General features: G+C 41.2%; 2 protein-coding genes across 2 annotated transcripts; both read right to left on the reverse strand.

Moving 5' to 3' along the window:
• Positions 1 to 12156: 12156 nt before the first annotated feature.
• On the reverse strand, positions 12157 to 12726 carry LOC111408601. Its single transcript, XM_023038345.1, has 2 exons — positions 12585 to 12726; positions 12157 to 12509 (listed from the first exon to the last, which is right to left on the reverse strand). Exons 1-2 carry the CDS (start codon positions 12724 to 12726, stop codon positions 12157 to 12159), a joined length of 495 nt encoding a protein of 164 aa, XP_022894113.1.
• Positions 12727 to 12741: 15 nt separating this feature from the next.
• LOC111408602 (zinc finger MYM-type protein 1-like) lies at positions 12742 to 13596 on the reverse strand. The gene is made up of 2 exons (XM_023038346.1): positions 13111 to 13596; positions 12742 to 13047 (listed from the first exon to the last, which is right to left on the reverse strand). The coding sequence occupies exons 1-2, from the start codon at positions 13594 to 13596 to the stop codon at positions 12742 to 12744; spliced, it is 792 nt and encodes a 263-aa protein (XP_022894114.1).
• Positions 13597 to 20596: the final 7000 nt, after the last annotated feature.

Genomic DNA, 20596 nt, shown 5'->3' on the forward strand with positions numbered 1-20596 from the left:
TGGTTTAAATTCTACGCCTCGAATTTGGTTTGTAATGAAGGGCCCAAATTTGATGAGCCTTGATCTGATGGCTGGTGTTCGTCCTGGACTTGTATAAAAGGTAGGAGACTCCCATTTTTTTTACCTTTCTATCTCTGTAATTCTCCGTGTTTTTTGAAAATATCATTTTTCGACGTTGAAGCTTTGCTCCATTCCCGTTTTTCGGCATCCTTCAATTTCCTTAGTCGATTTTGTAGGTATTTCTTGCGAGAATAAATTGTTTTGCGATCCTTGTCCATTTTCCAAACTTACTCTGATATGGAGTCCACTTCAAGTAGGGGACAATGACTGTCGCATCGTTTGGGGAGGGGATAGTTCGTAGGGGGCTCCGAGGTTGAACATTATGCTATGACCGAGGAGCCCGTAAATTACGAGGAGGAGTGGGGTGTGTCTAGGATACCCTCAAATATGACTCAGAAGAGGTTGGGGAGATAAGAGAGAGGAACTGCGTGCCTCATAACATAGAAATTTTAGTCCCCGAGACCGATGAACGAGCTTGTTATTCGAGGCCTGGATGTGTCATAGTTAGTGAATATTTGTTTAAGGCGGATATGCGTCTTTCTCTGCACCCCTTCTTCAGGGTAGTGCTAAGGAATTTTATGTTGTCCCCAACCCAGATTTTACCAAATGGGTGGAGCCAGTTGGTGGGGTCTTACTTCCTGTGGAAGGAAGTGTCGATGGGGGAGGATATGCCTTTGCATGTCTTCCAGACCCTCTTCCAGCCCAGAGTCTTGGGTAAAGATGAGTCGAAGGGGTGGTACTACATTACTCCCTGGGGGTCACACGTCCCTTTTGTGGTAGGATTGTCTTCTTCCATTAAGAGGTGGAAGGAGTCGTGGTTCTGGGTTTGGGGCAACTAGCAGGCAGTAGTTGGGGACAAAGCCTTGGCTTGCACGATACCGACCTAATACTACGAAGCTCGTGAGTCCCCCAGCCTAAGCTGTACTTTACATTCTGCTGAGCTTTCTGGAATTTTTTGCTAACTGTTGTCGCATGTTTTGTTGACTCGAGTACCAGGCACCAGCTCCACGAAGTGGAGTTTGACATCATAGAGGACATTTACAAGCGTCCTCTGAAGTTTCACCACTTCGATCATCTCATTGACCAAAGCCGTTATTTCCTTGACTTCGAACTGATGGCTTGTAAAGGTTAAGGGTAAGAAGTGCATATACTTTGTGATGGAAAAGTTTGCTTATTGATGTCGACCTCTCATCTGTTATTCATTCGTGTTGTAGATAAGTTCAAGAGGAGGGAGTACCCCGCCCCGACATGGCTACCATAATGAAGGCCACTACTACTGTTGGGGCCAGGCCTCTAAAACCCGGGTCAAGCAGGGCAAAAGAGGTGAGAGGCAAGGTGGAGCGCCTCTCCAACACTAATACCTCCCAGGTTGCTGAGGAAGAGGCTCCTAAGAGGGAGAAAGATAGCAAGCCTCGGGGAAAAGAGAAAGTCCCTGAGAACTCCCAGAAGAAGATGAAGCTAGTCCACCTCACCAGTTCTTCGAGAAAGTTTGGGACTTCAATTTCCCAAACCAGCAAGGACTCCCGACCACCGAAACTCATGGACTCTGCCATGAAGGCGGTGAAGGTGGAAATGGTCTAGAAGGTCGAGGCTGAGGAGGCTGTGGAAGAGGCAGCGATGTTGACTGCGTTGAAAGCAGAAGAGGAGGTTGCACGGCAGCAGCCTGTTAGGACCCAGGGAAAATCCCCTAACTTCTTGCCTGGGCGTGACGAAGAGCTTGCCCCAGGGTTGTTGGAGGCTCTTCCTAAGGAGGTTCGAGGTACTGCAGCCAATTTTTATAAATTTTGGACTGATAGGTGGGTGCGGCACGCCTCGTCCTACGACGTCGTCGACCTCTCGAAGGCCCTAATGAGCCAAAGTGCGAGGACATTTTGCCTCGCATTGGAGTGTAGGGAGGTCCTCACTGACTTCCAAACGAGGACCATGTCCTCAGAAAAGAAGATGGCCTTTGCTGAAGAGGAGTTGAAGAGGTTGAGGCCCGAAGCAGAGGAGACAAAGGCCCAAAAAGTTGAAGACGCTACCAAGTTGAAATCTGCTTTAGCCCAAATAAAGGCCTTGAAGAAGGAGGCATATGAGTCTCAGTGTGAGGTGGCCTCCCTCACTAAAAAGATGGAGACATCGAATAATCATCAGAAGGTTACTGCCGAGGCCCTGAAAAAAACAAACCTTGAGCTTGCTGGGGCCAGGGATGCATATAACTTCTTGAATGACCAAATAAAATGGCATGTTAATGAACTGGCCAAGGCAAGGGAGGTAGCTAAGGTAGCGGGGAGGAGGCAGTTAAATAGTTCATTGTCAATTTCTACAACACCGAGGAGTAGCAAAGCTTCTGTACATACTGGAGGATCTTTGGCTACGCTCAAGTGATAGAGAGGGCTGAGGAACTTTACCTAAGCTACGACTTGTCTCAACTTAGGTTCGAGTTTGTGGATGAGGTACCTCAGACCCCAGCTGAGGAAATAGTAGGGGAAGAAGCAGCGGAAAGAATTGAAGAGGGGTTTAAAGCTCAAGCTACTGAAGCTCCTGCTACAAAAGCACTCCCTCCATCATCCGAAGCTTAGTTTAGGATTCCTTTTTAGTTTATATCAATGTACTGGCCTTGAGCCCACCTCTTGTAATGTATTCAATATCAATGAATGCCATGTTTTGCAAAATTTTATTTTCTTTTCAATATCAAGTGCATGAACCTCAGTAAATAATCGAGCATAAGTTTGAGTTAGCTATCTGAACTTGACATCTCGCTTCAAGATGAGCTAATAATCAAGCCATATAAATGATGACTTAATGTGTTGTACTTAGGTTCCATCACTTTGAGATAAACCACGATGTCCAAATTGCACTTAGGTTATTTGACTGGATCTTTCCATTGAGTTCGAATTAGGGAGGTAAAATGATGGTGGATGAGATGTGCATGTCGAGGCATGTGGAGCAAGTCTTGGAGTTCAGGCGAGGTGGCCCCAAAGTTGGGGATCAGGACCTCTCCTCCGAGGCTCCCATACTTCCCTACATGGTGGATAGTGCAGCCATGTAGAGGCTTCTCCCTTTGGCGTTCAGCCTTGCCAAAGGATGGCATGTGGAGTGAGTCTCAAAGTTCAAGCGAGGTGACCCCGTAGTTGGGGATCAGGGCCTCTCCTCCGAGGCTCCCATGCTTTCCTACATGGGGGATGGTACAGCCATGTAGAGACTTCTCCCTTTGACGTACAGTCTCACCAAAGAAAGACATGTGAAGTGAGCCTCGGAGTTCAGGCGAGGTGACCCTAGAGTGAAGGATCAGGACCTCTTCTCCGAGACTTCCACGCGTCCCTACATGGTGGATGGTGCAGCCATGTAGAGGCTTCTCTCTTTGGCGTTCAGCCTCGCCAAAGAAAGGTATGTAGAGTGAGTCTTGGAGTTCGGATGAGGTGACCCCCAAGTTGGGGATCAGGACCTCCATCCCAGGCTCTCATACTTCCTTACATGGTAAATGGTGCAACCATGTAGAGGTTTCTCCTTTTGGTGTTCAGCCTCATCAAAGGAAGGCATGCGGAGTGAGCCTCGGAGTTCAGGCGAGGTAACCCCAGAGTTGGGAATCAGGACCTCTCCTCCAAGGCTCCCAAGCTTTCCTACATGGTGGATGGTGCAGCCATGTAGAGACTTCTTCCATTGGCATTTATCCTCGCCAAAGGGAGGCATGTGGAATGAGCCTTGGAGTTTAGACGAGGTGACCCCAGAGTTGGGGATCAGGACCTCTCTTTCTAGGCTCCCACGCTTCCCTACATGGTGGATGGTGTAACTATGTAGAGGTTTCTTCCTTTGGCGTTCAGCCTCGCCAAAAGAAGGCATGTGAAGTGAGTCTCGGAGTTCGGGTGAGGCAACTCCAGAGTTGGGAATTAGGATCTCTCCTCCAAGGCTCTTACGCTTTGAGAGTCGTATCTAAATTTAATGACATTTTATTTGAGCTGAAAATCAGTTACATAAGCTAGGAAAAATCCTCCAGCGATGTAGTGCAATCATTGGTAATAAACTTTGAGATGCTCAATGTTCCATGGACGAGGTTGTGCCTTGCCATCCATGTCTTCAATTATGTAGGTACTGGGTCGGAGTTCTTCTTTAACTCTGTAAGGACCTTCCCAGTTTGGACCCAATGTACCTTCTCCAGGTCTTTTGGAGGAGAGAAAGACTCTCCTAAGGACCGGGTCATTGATTCGGAAGGACCTCTTCTTCACCTTGGAATTGAAGTATTTGGTCATTTTCCTTTCATAAGCAGCGAGCCTCAGCTAGGAGTCATCTCTTCTTTCATCAATGAAGTCGAGGTTGAACCTCCATAGCTTGTCATTAGATATTTCACTGAAGTGTAGGTAACGCGGTGATGGTAAGCCGACCTCAACTGGGCTCATGACTTCAGTTCCATAGGCCATGAGGAAAGGAGTTCCCCCGTGGGAGTTTTGGTGGTAGTTCGGATCGCCTAAAGCACTTGAGGCAGCTCATCAACCCAGGCTCCCTTTGATGCATCCAGTTTTCTTTTGAGGACATGTTTGATTGTCTTGTTTACGGTTTCAACTTGGCCATCGGCTTGAGGATGATGAGGCATTGAGAAGTACTTCTTGATTCCAAGTTCTTCGCAAAGGTTCCTAACCTTTTTATTGTCGAACTGCCTTCCATTGTCTGAAACTATGGAGTGAAAAATTCTGAACTAGCATATGATATTCTTCCAAAAGAACTTGGAGGTGTTTGCTTATATGATTTTTGCTAGCAGTTCGGTCTCAATCCACTTCGCAAAGTAATCAATGGCCATAATGGCAAAGTTTGCGCCTTCTCTACTTTTAGGTAAGGGACCTATCAGGTCCACGCCCCACTTGGAGAAGGGCCATGGGCTGGATACGGCAGTTGCTCCTGCGAGGGTTGCCTCTGAATGGGATAAAAATGTTAGCACTTGTCACATTTACGCACAAATTGAAGCGCATCATTTTTCAAGGCGGGCCAGTAGTACCCTTGCCTTAGTACCTTTTGTGTCAATGCTAGTCCTTCTGAGTGATTACTACAAACACTTTCATTGATTTCCCTCATAATGTAAGTGGCCTCGTCTCCCCCACGCAACGAAGAAGTGGGGAGGAGAAGCTTCTTTTGTAGAGTACGTCATCAATGAAGAGGAAATGAGCTGACCTCCTTCTTAGCTTGTAGGCCTCATCTTTGTCAATGGGCAGGACCTCGTCCTTTAGGTAGGCTATGATTGGTTGCATCTAGGTAGGGGTTCCTTCAACCCAGGGGCTTTGATAGATGGCGTAAGGAGGTATTCAATTGGAACTATTGCAAGTAATTCCAAGTCCTTGCTGTTAGCGAGTTTAGAGAGCGCAACTGCATGTGCGTTCTTGAGGCGAGAGATCTGTATTATTTCGACTTTTTCAAAAGATAGGAGGAGGTTTATCACCATCTTCAAGTAGGAAGCCATGGTTTTATCCCTAGCTGAAAAACTGTCATTCACTTGGCTTACCACCAGCTGGGAGTCACTGTTGATACGTAGCCTTCGTATTTGCATTTCTTTGGCTAATCTGAGGCCTGTGAGGAGCGTCTCATACTCAGCAGCGTTGTTGGTGGCCTTAAATCTAAACCTTATGGCTGAGTTCAACTTGTGACTTCTGGGCTGACTAGAACTATTCCAACTCTCGAACCTGCTCCAACCGAACCATCCACGAACAAGTTTCACGTGGGGGGCTCAACAAGTTCCATAACCTCTTCTATCTCGGGTACATTGGCAAACTCTGCCACGAAATCAGCTAAAGCTTGGGCCTTGATGGCTGTCCTTGTCTTAAAGATAATGTCGAATTCGCTTAATTCCACTGCCCATTTCAGTAGCCTTCCTGAGGCTTCTGGCTTTTGTAGTACTTGCCTCAAAGGGAAGTTGGTTAACACGTGAATGGTGTGTACCTGAAAGTAGGGTCTCAACTTTCTAAAAGTCATGATCAAGGCTAAGTCTAGCTTCTCCATATCGGGTTAGCGAGTTTCTGGAGATAGGAGTATCTTACTGGTATAATACACGGGGAATTGGTTGGTTCCTTCCTCTCTAGTTAGGACCGAGTTGATGGCCTCATTGTAGATGGCTAGGTACAACTGAAGGATATGTCGGGCTTTGGCTTGGAGATGAGGGGAGCCTACCCTAGATGCCTTTTCAGGCCTCTTCACATTCCTCATTTCATTCGAACTTCTTCCCGACTTTCAATATTTTGAAGAACGGGAGGCATTCATTGGTGGCCTTGGAGACAAAGCGACTGAGGGCTACCACTCGTCCCATTAGGCTTTGGACTTCCTTGGGTTTCTGGGGTGATTTCATCTTGAACAAGGCATTGATCTTTTTGGGATTGGCTTCGATCCCTCTTTGGTTGACCATGTACCCCAGGAATTTATCGGAAGCAACGTCAAAAGTGCACTTGAGAGGGTTGAGCTTCATTTGGTACCTCCTGAGGGTTCGAAAAGTGTTATCTAGGTGCGTTACATGGTCGCCCGCCTTCAGGCTTTTCACAAGCATATCGTCCACTTAAACTTCCATTGTCTTGCCGATGAGGTCCACAAACATTTTTTTCACAAGCCTTTGATAGGTGGCCGCGGCATTTTTCAACCCAAAGGACATCATTTTGTAACAGTAAAAGCCTCTGTCAGTGATAAAGGAGGTGTTCTCTTCATCGGCCGGGTGTATGGGCATTTGATTATAGCCCGAGTAGGCATCCATGAAACTCAGGAGCTCATGTCCGACGGTGGAGTCTACCAATTGATCAATTCTCGGAAGGGAGAAGCTGTCTTTGGGGCATACCTTGTTGAGATTCGTAAACTCGATACATACCCTCCACTTACCGTTGTGCTTCTTGACTAGCACTAGGTTGGAGACCCACTTCGGGTAGATGGCCTCTCCGATAAGCCATTCTTGATTAGCTTCTGTACTTCTTTCTTCAAAGCCTCATACCTTTTTGGGTTGAGGGTTCTCCTCTTCTATCGATGTGGGGCAACCTTAGGATCTATCTTTAGGTGATGACAGCTGACCTTGGGGTCTACGCCCACCATGTCCTTATGCCTTCAAGCAAAGACATCAAGGTTCTTGCAGAGAAAGTCTTTCAATTTTTCTTTCATGTCGTTGTCCGGGCCTATGCCTACTTTCAACACCTTCGCAGGGTCGCGAGGGTCGACTGGGAAGCTTTCTAGTTCCTCAACCGGAGTTGTTTGGGGTTCATGTTGAGTTACACAGGGATCGATCATGGAGAGTTCTTCCTGCTCGAGAGATGCGTCGATCATGTCAACATCTTCTCGTTCAGGAGGGGCCTTGCTTGGCACGTCTGCTATATCTACATCAGTCAGGATGGTATGTACATCCCAGGGTTCAACCTTTCTAATAGAGCTCAGGTAGCATTCTCTGGAACCTCTTTGGTCACCTCTCACTGTTATCACCCCGTTTTCGGTTGGAAACTTCATGCATAAGTGGTGGATGGAAGTGACGGCCCCTAACTCCTTTAGGGCTGGTCTATCTAAGACTCCGTGGTAAGCTAACCGACTGTCTACAATAAGGAATTTCATAAAGTTCATAGTAGTTTGGGGAGACTCTCCCATCTCTATCGTCAACGTTATTTTTTCTCTCGGAGTGATACTATCTCCGGTAAATCCGTATAAAGGAGTGGTGGTGGGCGTCAGCTCGTGGTCTTGGATTATCTTATCAAAGGTGGGCCAGAATTGGATGTTAACGGAGCTGCCATTGTCTACTAGCATTCGCTTGAGTCCATTTCGGGCCACAATGGCCCTTACCACAAGTGCATCACAATGGGGGTAGTGAACCCCTTTAGAGTCCTTTTGGGTGAAGACGATGGACGGTACTTGGTTCTTTCAAGAGCTGCTGTCCATGATATAACTAGTTAGCGGGAGGCGTTTAGCCTCTCGAGCGTAGTTTCGTTTTGCGTTTCGGGTCTCACCTCCCACGCAGTGGCCTCCAAATATGGTATCTATCTCGTGAATAGGGGCCTCTTCTTGTGTGTGGTGATTTTTCCGATGCCTATGTCCTTCCCTGGGTCTTCCCGCATCACGTTCCCTTCGACAGGGGATACCTCTCGCTGGCGAGGCGTCGCCTTCTCACGCTTAGGTCGCCGGTTGTTCATAGGCCGGGACCTGTTTGCTTTTAGTGACTCGTTCCTCCTGTCTTAAGGGTGTTCCCGTCAGTTGCGGTATGCATACTCCCGACACTCTGATGTGTCATGACTATAAGAACGGTGGTATGTACAATAGTTAAGGGGTTCTGGTTAGGCCTATTCCTAGGCCCCAAACTGCGCCCCTGGCCTCCTCCTTTTCGGGGGGCCTGTTGTGTTCCTACTTGTGGGTAGGTGGTGGTTGGGTTGACATCTTCATATGCCAAAATTAGGATTGCGTTCAAAGTGGTTGTGGCAAGTGCTTGCCCTGAATTTTCATTACCCAGCAGGTTCATCTGGTAGTCCATCAAGTGGGAGGTCGGTCCTCTGGCTCACTGTCTCTATTGAGGTGGGAGGTTCCTGCTGGCCCAATTCCTGTGTTCAATTAGCTCCTCATTGATAATCTCTCACCTCTTCATTTTCAATAGGGCGTCATAGGTGGCGGGATCTTGGTTTTGCACGTCCTTCCAAAACAAGGTGTTCATATTCAAACCTCTCCTTAAGGTTGATAAAGCCTCACGATTGGTGACTTGCACGCAGTACATCATTTCGTTAGTAAAGTGTGATAAAAAGCTTTTTAAGGATTCCCTATGCGCTTGCCTCATGTCTTGAAGGAGCTGGATAGGGACTTCTCCCTCTTTGCTCATCGCAAACCTTTTTAGAAAGGTGTTCTTGAATTCTAGCCAACTCCTTATGCTCTCAGGTGACAGTCCACTATACCAAATTTCAGCCGCTCTGCTAAATGTCAAATGAAAAGCCTTGCACTTTATAGTTGGGGTGGCACTTCTAAGGCTCATATGAGTTTTGTAAGCGCTTAGGTGTTTCTCCGAGTCGCTTCTCCCGTCATACTTTGGTATTTTGGATATCACATAATGGCCCGGAACTTGGGCATTCCTTATTTCCCTTGAAAATGGGAGATTTTCATCGTTGTTGTCCAAGTCACAGGACCTTTACTATTCATCTGATTCATTGTTCTCTTCGGCTTCATACCTGGGTGGCTGATGAGAGGGTTCAGCTTGGGTCCTGACCTCCTCTTCCCTCTTTTGATGCCTATTTCTAGGCGGAGCAACACAGAGAACATTTTCTTGCCTTTTCTCCGATTGACGAGTCATTAGAGGTGGGCACTGTGGTCTATTCCAAGGCTCGCGTTGATGTTCCTGTTGCCTGTGCCTCGGCTCCGTAGGGCTAATTCTGTCAAAGACGCTGTTAGACCTCATAGGTCTTTATTTTGGCTTATATGCTGGTGGAAAGTTGTCCTGGTTATACCGGGCCTCGATGGGTCAGCTAGCAGCATAATTGGAGGAAACATCAACTTCTACTTTCCTCTCCATGTGGCTCCTGCCTCGGCTGTATTCTGGCGGTATAGCCCTTTGGCTTTGAACTTTCTCATCTTGGTCGTAATGTTCTTGGGGTGCATAGGAAGGAATAGGGAAGCCTACTTGGCTCTGCATTTGGGCCTGAGTTCTCTAATGGCCATGTTTTGGCTAGCAACGTCCCTCATGTTTATAGCCATGGTGGCCATCTCTCTTGATAGCTGAGCGGTCATCTGCATGCCACCTCTTTTGTGGTGGTGGTGAGGTCGATGCCGAGCTGCAGGGATAGCTGCTGGTGGGGACATCCCTGCATTTTCTCTTACCCTCCTAGGGGGTACATCCTCGTCTGAACTCATTCACCTGTTCCAACTTCAAATTATTGCTAAGTTATGGGGCTTCCACTTGTTTTTTTCCAAGAACAAATTATTTTTCAAAGGGGATGCTCAAATATTCTTTTCGATAAACTTTCTCCACATGGTTGCTCGTGGTTATAGTATGATTTCTCACAGACGGCGTCAATCTGTTGACCCCAGAATATGTTGCCAACAAATATACCGGACCCACCCTCGCGCACATAAGCTTGGTCCAACACGCTATGGCACATGGATGGTCTAGAAATAATAGCAAAAAGGGGGCATGGGAGCGACTCAAAGGTGCGGGACGAGAACGTTCGAAATCTGACGAGATATTTGCATAATGATTGTACAATAATTACCAATCGATGTTTGTAGAATGCGAGTATGAATTCATGTATGTTGCAAGAAAGTAAAATATAGAGAATGTTGTATTTGTTCTTGTGATGAATCTTGCATTACCCTTGTGAGAGATATATGGGGGAGTATTTATAGTATTACAACTTAGATCGTGACCCTTGGTTGGGAGTACACGTGGTCTTATCACGTAAGTTTACATGTCAAATTATAGGCATCACATTTGACTTCCTAACTTGCTACACATTTATTAATTGACGGCTTTGCCACTACATTGACAATACAAGACATTTACACTCTATGATGGGTGTCCCATCAATCAATCAGGAAGTATCATTGTGTAAGATCGGATCTCTGGGAAGGAGCGTTGCTTAGAGCCTCAGGACCTCGGAGAAGATTAGGACTCAGAGGAAGGGCCTCGGCTCCAAGATCAGCTTCGGCGTCGGCACTTGGGCCACGTCTGGCCTGGGGCCTCGGATAAAATGCCACGTAGTTCGGAAAAGGTTGGCCATGGGCCCAGTGGGTCGGCCAAGTGTCAACACATAACAGTTCCCATCACGAACTAAATTGGAAATTTGTTTTTTGTATTGAGGCATATATGAATTTTTCTGAATTACTTTGTGATTGAACTTCGGGTCCATGCTACATGAAAATGAATTTGGGCCAAATTTTTTGAAAAACAAGAGGCTAAAAAAAAGGCCCAATTCATAAACCTATGTTATCTTTCGAGTTTCATTTCTGCCTTTGTAATTCAAGTTTCCTCCTTCGGCTGGCGGGATCTCAACGGCAACTGTAAATTTCGACCACTCGTACCGGCTCCGCCACTGCTGTTATGCAATTCAATTAACTAAAAATTCAACAACTAAACGATAAAAAAAATGTAATACTTAAAATATTTATATGACAATCAATTAATAAGATTGAAAAATGTTCTACACGATCATTCAAGAAATTTTAAGCCCTTGATTTGAGTTCCATTCTTTTGGAAAAAATATTTTTCAACAGTGTTTTGACATCATTTCAACCACACATTCTTCAATGAATATTACACGCAAATCCAAAATTTTTAACCCCACATTTCCCCCTTTTTTTAACTACACATTTTCCATCAATACACTGTACAAAAATTTATTCTTCAAAAAAAAAATGGGGGTCAAACAAGAGCTAAAAAATGTGTCGCTAGGACGCAAATATTTACACGTTTAGAGTGTTATTTGGATATGTTCTAAGTACTTGTAAGTTGTGAATCATATGAAATATATTGAGTGAATATTAATATTAAGTTGCACATTATACAAAATCTTTGAATAAAAGTATGTTTGACGAATTTAACTTAAGCGCTTGTTTGAAATTGCTTAAGAAGCTACTATAAAGTTGAGGAGTTGAGGTCAAAGTTAAAAAATTAATTTTCATGACATAATTTATGAAATTCACAAATTTTTAATCACACATTCATCATATTTTATCAAAGTCTCGACAATCCTTAAATTTTAAAATTTGGATAAAACTTTTGTGCAGTGGGACCAGTGGCGAATCCAGGATTCAAGTTCAACTAGGGTGGTTTGACCGTTGACCGATGATCGTTGACTGTCGAGGATCGTAATTGTCCGATCGTTTATTAAAATTTGGTTACATAATATTAGAAGTTATTCAAAATATATGTAAATGAACTAAAACGTCAAAATCGTATACATATGAAAATATACTTCGATACAACCCAAAATAGTAAAAAAAAAATATACGATACAACCTTACTCAGTTACTCTGTAACTGTAAACTTAGACAACTGTATTCTACGGGGTCTCATAATTTGAAAGCGTTGCAATATTGCTTCATTCTCAAGCTGTTTAAAAATAGCTTTCTCCACGTAAATCACCAAATTGTCATTTAACCAGATATCACCCATTTTGTTACGCAAATCACTCTTGATTAGATTCATAGCAGAAAATACCTTTCAACACTTGCAGTTGCCACAGGTAATATCAAAGCCAAGGTGAGCAGCCTATAAACCAATGGAAAATAATAGGAACTTCTAGTTTCAATCAACTTCTGAGCTACACAGGATATACTATTGAGATTAAAGAAAGCTTTTTCCATTCTCACAAGCAAAAGAAACTTATCAAGTTGAGGTCTAAATAGTAAAAGTTCTTCACTATTGAAGTCCAAAGGACAGAACTGAGCAAGACGTAGCAATTTATCCAAATCTTTTGGACTTAAACATGAAATGCAAGTAAAGAGCTCAGTAGTTGTTTCTGAAAATCGATCATTCAACTCTTGCAAGATTGAGTCTATCACATGACAATACAAATCAACATAAAAGCGATGAAAATAAGTCACCTGCTAAGCTACACGCCTAGGTCGACCTTTCACCACTACAATATCCTCCATATTAGGCACTAAAATATGTCTATCAACACAAAACTCAATCACCCTACTGAGCAAAGTATCCCAACCATTCTCTCTCAAGTTCTGCAATGCACACTTACACAAATTCAATAACCTCATAGCATTCTAAATATCCTAATCCTTTTTCTGTAAGGCTTGTGAAAGGTCGTCTGTAATTGCAAGAATTTCAAACATAAAGTGAAGACTGAACACAAACTCAAAATCTTGCATATTGTTCGTCTGTCTTAAGGCCGAAGATTTTTGATCTGAATGTACGCCATCTTCTGATATATTCTCAAGAACATCTATAATAGCATTAAACATATTAATGAAATGAGTAACTGTCAATAAATGTGAGCCCCATCTAGTATCACCTGGGCGTGCCAAACTCATTTCTTGAAATTGACCACTTCCACCAGTAAGTTCCCCAGTATTAAGTTTCTCCACAATATTAGCTTATTAACTTGTTTGAAGAGCATCTACACGCTTACATGATGCACTAACCAAATTCACAATAATAGCAAGTACGTCCAAAAAATCACCAACCATACAATTCCTACGTGCCACATATACAATTGCCAACTGAAGCTGGTGAGCGAAGCAATGAACATACATAGCATGTAGGTTCTCTCTAAGAATTAAAGCTTTCAACCCATTGAACTCACTTGACATATTACTTGCTCCATCGTAGCCTTGACCTCTTAGACTAGATATACTCATCCCATGTGTAGAAAATATTACATCAATGGCATCCTTCAGTGATTGGGCACAAGTATCAGTGACATGGGATATACCCAAAAAATGCTCCTTCACTCGCCCACTTTTATCAACAAACCTTAAAACAACTGCCATATGTTCTTTCATAGATTTATCACGAGCCTCATCAACTAAAATTGAACACAAAGAATCACCAATCTCATTGATAATAGCCCTTGTCGTCTCTACAGCACAACAATTAATCAAATCCTTTTGGATGGTTGGTGAAGTCATTTGGTAATTTTCATGAGCATTACTAAATAATAGTTCTTTAATTTCTCACAACGAGCTGCATACCAGTTCAATACCTCAATTAGATTTCCTCTATTAAGAGACTCTTTCGATTCATCATGACCACGAAATGACAATCCTTGCATCAAGAGGAGTCTAGTACAATCTAGCACCGCAGTCAACCTGGTCCTATAACTTTGTTGTTGACTACTACTTTAGCTAGAAATAACGTAAGAAATACTTTGCTTTTGATTCATCAAGTTGGTACACTTTTCAAAAGCTTGATTATGAGAGCTATCAAAGAGACCGACATGATCTTTCAATGTCTCTTTGTGCTTTCAATCCCTAAAGCCGGTCTTAGTAAATATATGTCCATCCCCTTGACCCCCTTTATCAGGTTTGAACAGGTAGCAATGCAAACAATACGCCGCATCCTTTTCTATATTGTATTCCAACTAATGAAATTCGGAAAATCATTCTTTCCGAAAACATCTACTATCATTCCCCATCGGTCTTCTTGGAAAATTATGTTCATATGGTAGACAAGGACCCTTCTCCAAGTATGCCATCCTAACAATATCTCTAATATTAGGATCATATGATTCGATAGGGGGGCGTATCCCTGGATCAGATACAAGACCATCCACATTAAATTGAGTCCGAGACTTCTTTGTGTTATTCAATAATTCTTATGCTCAACTAGAATCAGTTTCGGGACTAGACCCACAACTAGAAGTAGAAGAATTGGGTATGGACTTTCATTTTGGTTGAAAAAATCGTTCCATAATCTGCAAAATGTCATCCTAAATGTAAATTCCCAAATCAATAATCATTCCTAATATCATATTCCCTCATCAAATCATAAATTACTCATCATAAATCACAATTCGCAAATACAATTTCGTAAACATAAATTCACATAAATTACTCATCATCAAACACGGGGATTGAAACCTAATGTCAACAAGTTTCTTACTGGAACCAGACTGTACATTTAATTTCATGTTTTTTGTTCCATTTATAGCATTCTGGAGATATTCTTTATGTTTCACTAATACATTATCGCAAAGATCCAATTCCATTAAATTGATGTCAAATTCTTTATGAGAAGGTAATTCTAATTCTGAGTGTCATTTTTGTTTTCAACTTTTGTCCCCTTCATTTTTGCTTAGTTCAGTGCTCAATAGTCAATACTAGACAGTGAACATACAACTTAAACAGGAAGTTCATGTCTCAATTTCTAAATCTAAATAATCAAAGTGAGCACCACTTCTGGTGTTTGTTCAGCAACTACCATGAAAGCTAAGCCCAGAACTTTAGATTGTGAGAATTCTAGTGATTTATCTTAACGCAATTCTAGTGATTTATCTTAACGCAAGAGTTCTATCTATTAGTCTTTGCTTGTATTAATTATAAAAATGAGAAGATTTATGTGATGACATGCTTCTTGATCATACTCTTCATTTATAAGATCTTCTACTTCGCCTCTTGCTGCTTGTTTATTTAACAAATTGAAATCCCTAGTAAAATAATTTAACATTTTTCGACAACATATTTTTCTATGTACTTATTGCGTATTGTGTTTGTTTACTAACTTATAGTGACATGACTTCAGTCTTCACGTATACGACTATCGAATTTTTTTTTTAACATATTCAAAAATTACTAAAACGATTTATTAACCTCAATATATTGTATAATTAATTCTACAATGTATGTACCCAAAAAAAAAAAAGAATAATAATAAAATTCTTTATTCCCGTCTTCAAATTCTCACTTTTCCATTTATCACTTCATTGCTTCACAAATCACAGATTCACAAGTCAAGAACATAAAATTCCAACCCCATCGCCATTTGCCTCTCACTGTCTCGCAAACTCAGGAAATTGGTTCACAGGAGCATTACACTTCAAATTCCTATTCTTGAAATTTGTTAGCATTTTTATGCACATCAACACCAAACCCAAAAAAATAATAATAATAATAATAACAAAGAGTGAAAGAAGGAGTCACCACTCACCAGTCCGAAATTCTAATGCCTGAAGTCTGTGGTGTGAATTTGGAGCAAGAAGAAGTGAGATTGAGGAAAAATGTTTGGTAATTTGGGGAAAATTCACAATTCTTGGCGCTGATGCCTGTTGCCTTTCGTCTTTTGCTGGCCTGAGGCTGGGATTGAAAAATGAAAATGTCAAGGGCAAATAAAATGGGTTATGGGTAACACTAACGGGTTGGTTAAATTCATTTGGGTTGGGCTAAATAAATTAAATAACAATAGCCCAAAATTTAATATACTTAAGCCCAAACCCAACCAAAAAAATAAAAACCCGACTGTGCCTTCAGTCTTCGTCTTCCTTCTTCAGTTCTTCTCCAATGGCACAACTGCAGTTTGCAACTCCTTAGTCCTTACTTACTCGGCGACTTTGTAGATTTCGACGGAGCCAGCACGCGCGGCCGCGCCCCTCGTCGAGCGCTGGCTCCACGCCTGAGTGGGACAATATATTAGACTAGAGCTAATGCCTAAGAATTAACCTATTTGGACAGGGTGAATTCTAGGGCCTGGTGCCCCTATTTTTGGCCTTAGAATTCATCCTGGCTGTCCAGAGGATTGAATGCGTAATCGGTATAAACATTCAAATATATATAATTATGAAAACTTAGGACAAATACAATTCTTTTTACCGTACCGTCGATCAGATAGAAGGAAGAAAAGATGGAGTACAAAAATGAAAATTAAAAATTAAAAAATTCCTTGACTTTGTCTTAGTTCTATGTTTTTTCTCTATCATTCTTTTCCAGACCAGCCATACATGTTATAGAGAGATATTCGGGTAGAACGGTCGTATAGTCTATGTGCAACCGTCCAATCCAGGTATTTCTCTCAATATATTGGAAAAGCTTAGCGTCCAATCCGGGTATTTCTCTCAATATATTGGAAAAGCTTAGAAACTTTACTTATTAATTTTCATTTATTAATTTGTGCGTTTTCACTTATAAGTAAAATGAAAAATTCTGTTTTCATGCTTATCCAAACTTGTTTGGAATGATGAAACTCCAATAATGTAATTGTAACTTTTTAGAAACTCTTATTTCCAATCATAGATATGCCCAACTTGTTTTTGGCAGTACTAAAATAAAATGTTACTTATTTCAATTTGTAACTTGTTTAACCAATAACACATTATTTTGACACTGTTTAGATTAAACATACTTATTCACTTATATTAAACTTTTTAAGCTTGGCCCAAACATGGCGTACCTCATTTGGGTACCAAGGAAATGTGTTGCAAAATTCTGCAACCCACAGTGTTTTCATGGCATTTGGCTCTGCCTATGCTCGCCTTCTCTTTGCCGAATATTACTCACTTCTCACTTTATTTAAGCCTTGACAGCCCAACAACAGCTACCACCTGATATCCTACTCAGGCTTGAGTCCGTGTCTTTCTCGGGACATAACTGAACCCGCGCCCTGGTTCTCTGTTTTTCTCAGGTCAAGTTCTAACACTTGTCTATATGTTTAGTTGCCATCTGTCTTTAGGGCTTGTTTCGTTTGTGGTGTCAATACAGCATAAGTTGAGGTTCGTGAGAAGTTTTTCTTTGTGTGATCATTGTTCTTTTCGGGTTGTGAATGCTTGTTGAGCCATTGAATGTGGATGGCTTTCAACTTAGTTAAAGCTTTTTATGTGGGATTCATTTTAGGCTTTGAGTGCCTCGTGTTTCTTGTTTTTCGAATTTGCCTCGTGTTTCTTGGCTTTTTGAATTTTTGGAACGTTCTTTATCTGCGCCGTTGGGTAAAAAACCCCTTTTATGTTTTCTGTTTTTTTTCGTAAATTTAGTTCAGAAATCAATTTTGTTGTTGTCTTTTCTATTTTTAATCTTTTGTTTAGCCTGTCATTGTTCCTTTATTAATTTTTTGTCGATTTTTCCTGAAGCTAGAATCATATCAGAGTGCTGTAGAATTTTGGGGTTCTCCAAATTGGTGTACAAGTTATTTGTATTTGGGGATGATGACATTCATTAAGCAATTTCATGAAGGGGTCATTGTAACATTGCACTTTTGGTTTATGACATATGATCTTTTATTTTTCAGTTTCATCAGGATGTCTGCAAATTATCATGTGTTCGTGGAATGGGAAGAGCGTATTATTTCTAAAGAAAGGGGCAACCGAGTTGTTCATTACTATTTGAATGAGTCCAATGGGAATTCAGTCCTTGCCATTGTGGGGACCGAAAAGAGTTTAAGGCACATGATCTATGTTCTTTCGGAGGACTTTGTAATCAATTATGGGTGTACGACAACAGTCCGTGCTGGCACAAAATGGCGAGCAAGACGAGATGTTGTGGAATGGCTCATGTCAATAGTCTCAAGAGGCCAACCAATCTCGACTACTCCAGGTATGTAGGGTTTTATTCCACAGACTTATTAATCTTTAATGACATATGCATATTGAATTTAAATTCTTTTAGTAAATTCTACTCTCCTTTTTAAGCTCTTGATAAGGAGTTGGTGACATTTTCCGAACCACAATCAGGTACGGGCACTTTGTTACCTTCGGTGATAAAGCTGATTGCATACGAGAAATCTGTTTTTGTTCCGATTAAGCTTATTGCACTTGTTCTACTATTTACATTCTTTGAACAGCTCACGCTCGGCATTTGTTATAAGCCATTAGCTTATAGCAGCCTTTTAAACTAGTGTGATAAATTGATGTCTTTCAAGTAAATGGTGAAGGTCTATCAATCCCTTCCTCTCGAAGTTTCGAAGTGAAGGTTGATTTGTAATTATTGATCTTAAATGAATTTGAGAATAAGAAAAGAAAAGAAAATGGAGCTTTCATTAGAATTACAGTAATGGTTTTATTTTTTATTTTCCATTTGTGTTAGAGTCATAATGTGGTTGTTTGGAAAATTGATAGATGTTATTTTTTAACTCATTTGGTCAGAAAGTAAAGAAAAGATATTTCCACTAGATATAAGTTCTATTTAAGAGCCAACCCTTAAGTTCTTATTTTGACACTTCGCATGTTTATACCAACCGATAGTTCGCGACGAACTAATGGTTTTCAATACGAGCCTTCTTGACGTAGTTCAGCTACTCCTTGCCAATTTCTTCAAGTTGATTATGTGAGTTATATTGTACCATTCCATGCTACTCTCTCGTGCTAAGGTCATAAATTAGTTTCACCATTTTAATGTCTCAGTTCAGGTTGATGCTTGTCACCCTATTTCCAGTGACCTCACTACTGATTGCCATCACGATCATGGAACTCTTCTTTTCTAGATCATTTATTTAGTTATTCTCTTACTTAAAAGGAAGTGCATTATAATTTATGATAGCCCTTACGATGCTTACCGACATCACTTATTTGTTAGGAGGGCTAGTTTGCCAGGCTTTCTTGTGGACCTCAATAAGTTTAACACGCAGGCTTACACACGCACACACAATCTCTCCGTGTGTGTCAAAATTGAGGATGTTATGAGAACTTGAAAATTGAGAAGATTTTCTTTATTGCATATCTGCTTAGAACTTATTAGTTCTCAGCACCTTGAAATAATGTAATTTTATGGGGGGAAAATTATAACCTAACCTGAATCCAAGATTTTCTTTACAAGTTAAATTTTATCTTTCTATTCCTAATCAAGCTTTGCTGAATAAATGTGTTCAAAATTAGTAAGTCATCAAGCCTATAATCCAAGTGCCAATTTCATACTCAAAATACCTTGGCAAAGTGTAACTTCCATAGAGTCTCGGTCAAAAATATTGTCCCCTTTTTATTCAATTGACACGGAGTGACAGGCTGCAGATACCTTTATCAAAATCAGTGGGCCCCAGATTTGAGCGTTATAACTTGGAGCCACCACAATCATCTTTAGAGCCAGAAGTAATCTCATCTGTGGGTGTACTCTCTACCCGATTTCGACCAGTTCTTGAAGTGCATTCTGTAATTTTATTGAACTTTTTATGCAAAATCACAAAAGCCACTGATTAGTGAAAGAAAGCTATAGTGATTGAATTACATAGGTTTTGTATTTTCCTTGCAACAGATACCGTAAATTTGCTTTAGAGAAATTTTTGCAAACAGTTTTAAGCCATTTTTCCCTTCCGTTCCCTGGCAGATCCAAAAATACTTCGCTCAAAACAATCTCTGGAATCCAGTGGAATCGGGATGTCTAGTTTCTTTAATTGTTTGAGCCGCCAGGGGGATGAAGTGGTGACTAGATATTTAATTCTTGGTTCATTTTTTATGATATTTTTGTGCTTAACTGTGTACTAACTTCAGATTACTAATAAAGGACCTTCATTTCAGATCCAAGTCTCAAGAAAATTGAATGTCAGAAATCCAAATATCGAGTGGAAAGGTGATGCTTGGATCTGCAGTAAACAGCTTAAGCATTATCCAGGTTTTTGCAGAAATGGAACTGAGATAGCTGTAAGCCTCAAAATGCTTTTTGTATTTGCGGCATGTTTGGTTAAGCTTATATAGTTTATTTATTAGTAAACAAGTTAGTTTGGAAAATGATCATTTTTTAGTGATCAAAATTGAAAACGAATAATTATCTATTTGAAGGTAAGGGTTATTTTCAGTTTTTCACAAATTAATCATTTTCTTTTCACTCGTTACGAAAAAACAATAAGCCCCCATTTGTTTCCCATTCTTTTTTCATTAAAATGAAAAATATAATCGTTATCCATCACATCAAGCCATCAAATTTGAATTTCTATCTCTTGTGTAGGACCCATAACAACTATATTTTTCATTCTTATTTTTACAAAAATGAGAAAGAAATGCCCCCTAAGTTGCATATACATGTTTGAGACAAAAATTGGCTCTAGAGTAACTCTACTAGTTTGTAAGCCTAACCAAACGAGTTCTTCATATACTTTGTAACAGCTTTCAAAACCCTCATCTTGATCTTCAGGTTTTATCCTTTGTACTGATAATGGGTGAAGAAAGAAGTCACTATCTTGGTTATCTGGAAGACTTATATGAGGATAAGAATGGCG

The sequence above is a fragment of the Olea europaea genome, chromosome 13 (assembly GCF_002742605.1).
Source record: "Olea europaea var. sylvestris chromosome 13, O_europaea_v1, whole genome shotgun sequence".
Taxonomy (NCBI): Eukaryota; Viridiplantae; Streptophyta; class Magnoliopsida; order Lamiales; family Oleaceae; genus Olea; species Olea europaea.

Coding starts and splice junctions, on each gene's coding strand:
- LOC111408601 (XM_023038345.1), bottom strand. CDS start 12,726: ATGAGGTTATTGAATTTGTGTAAGTGTGCATTGCAGAACTTGAGAGAG. Junction 12,510..12,584: donor GGATATTGTAGTGGTGAAAG/GTCGACCTAGGC, acceptor GTCATGTGATAG/ACTCAATCTTGCAAGAGTTG.
- LOC111408602 (XM_023038346.1), bottom strand. CDS start 13,596: ATGACTTCACCAACCATCCAAAAGGATTTGATTAATTGTTGTGCTGTA. Junction 13,048..13,110: donor TTGCTATTATTGTGAATTTG/GTTAGTGCATCA, acceptor AATATTGTGGAG/AAACTTAATACTGGGGAACT.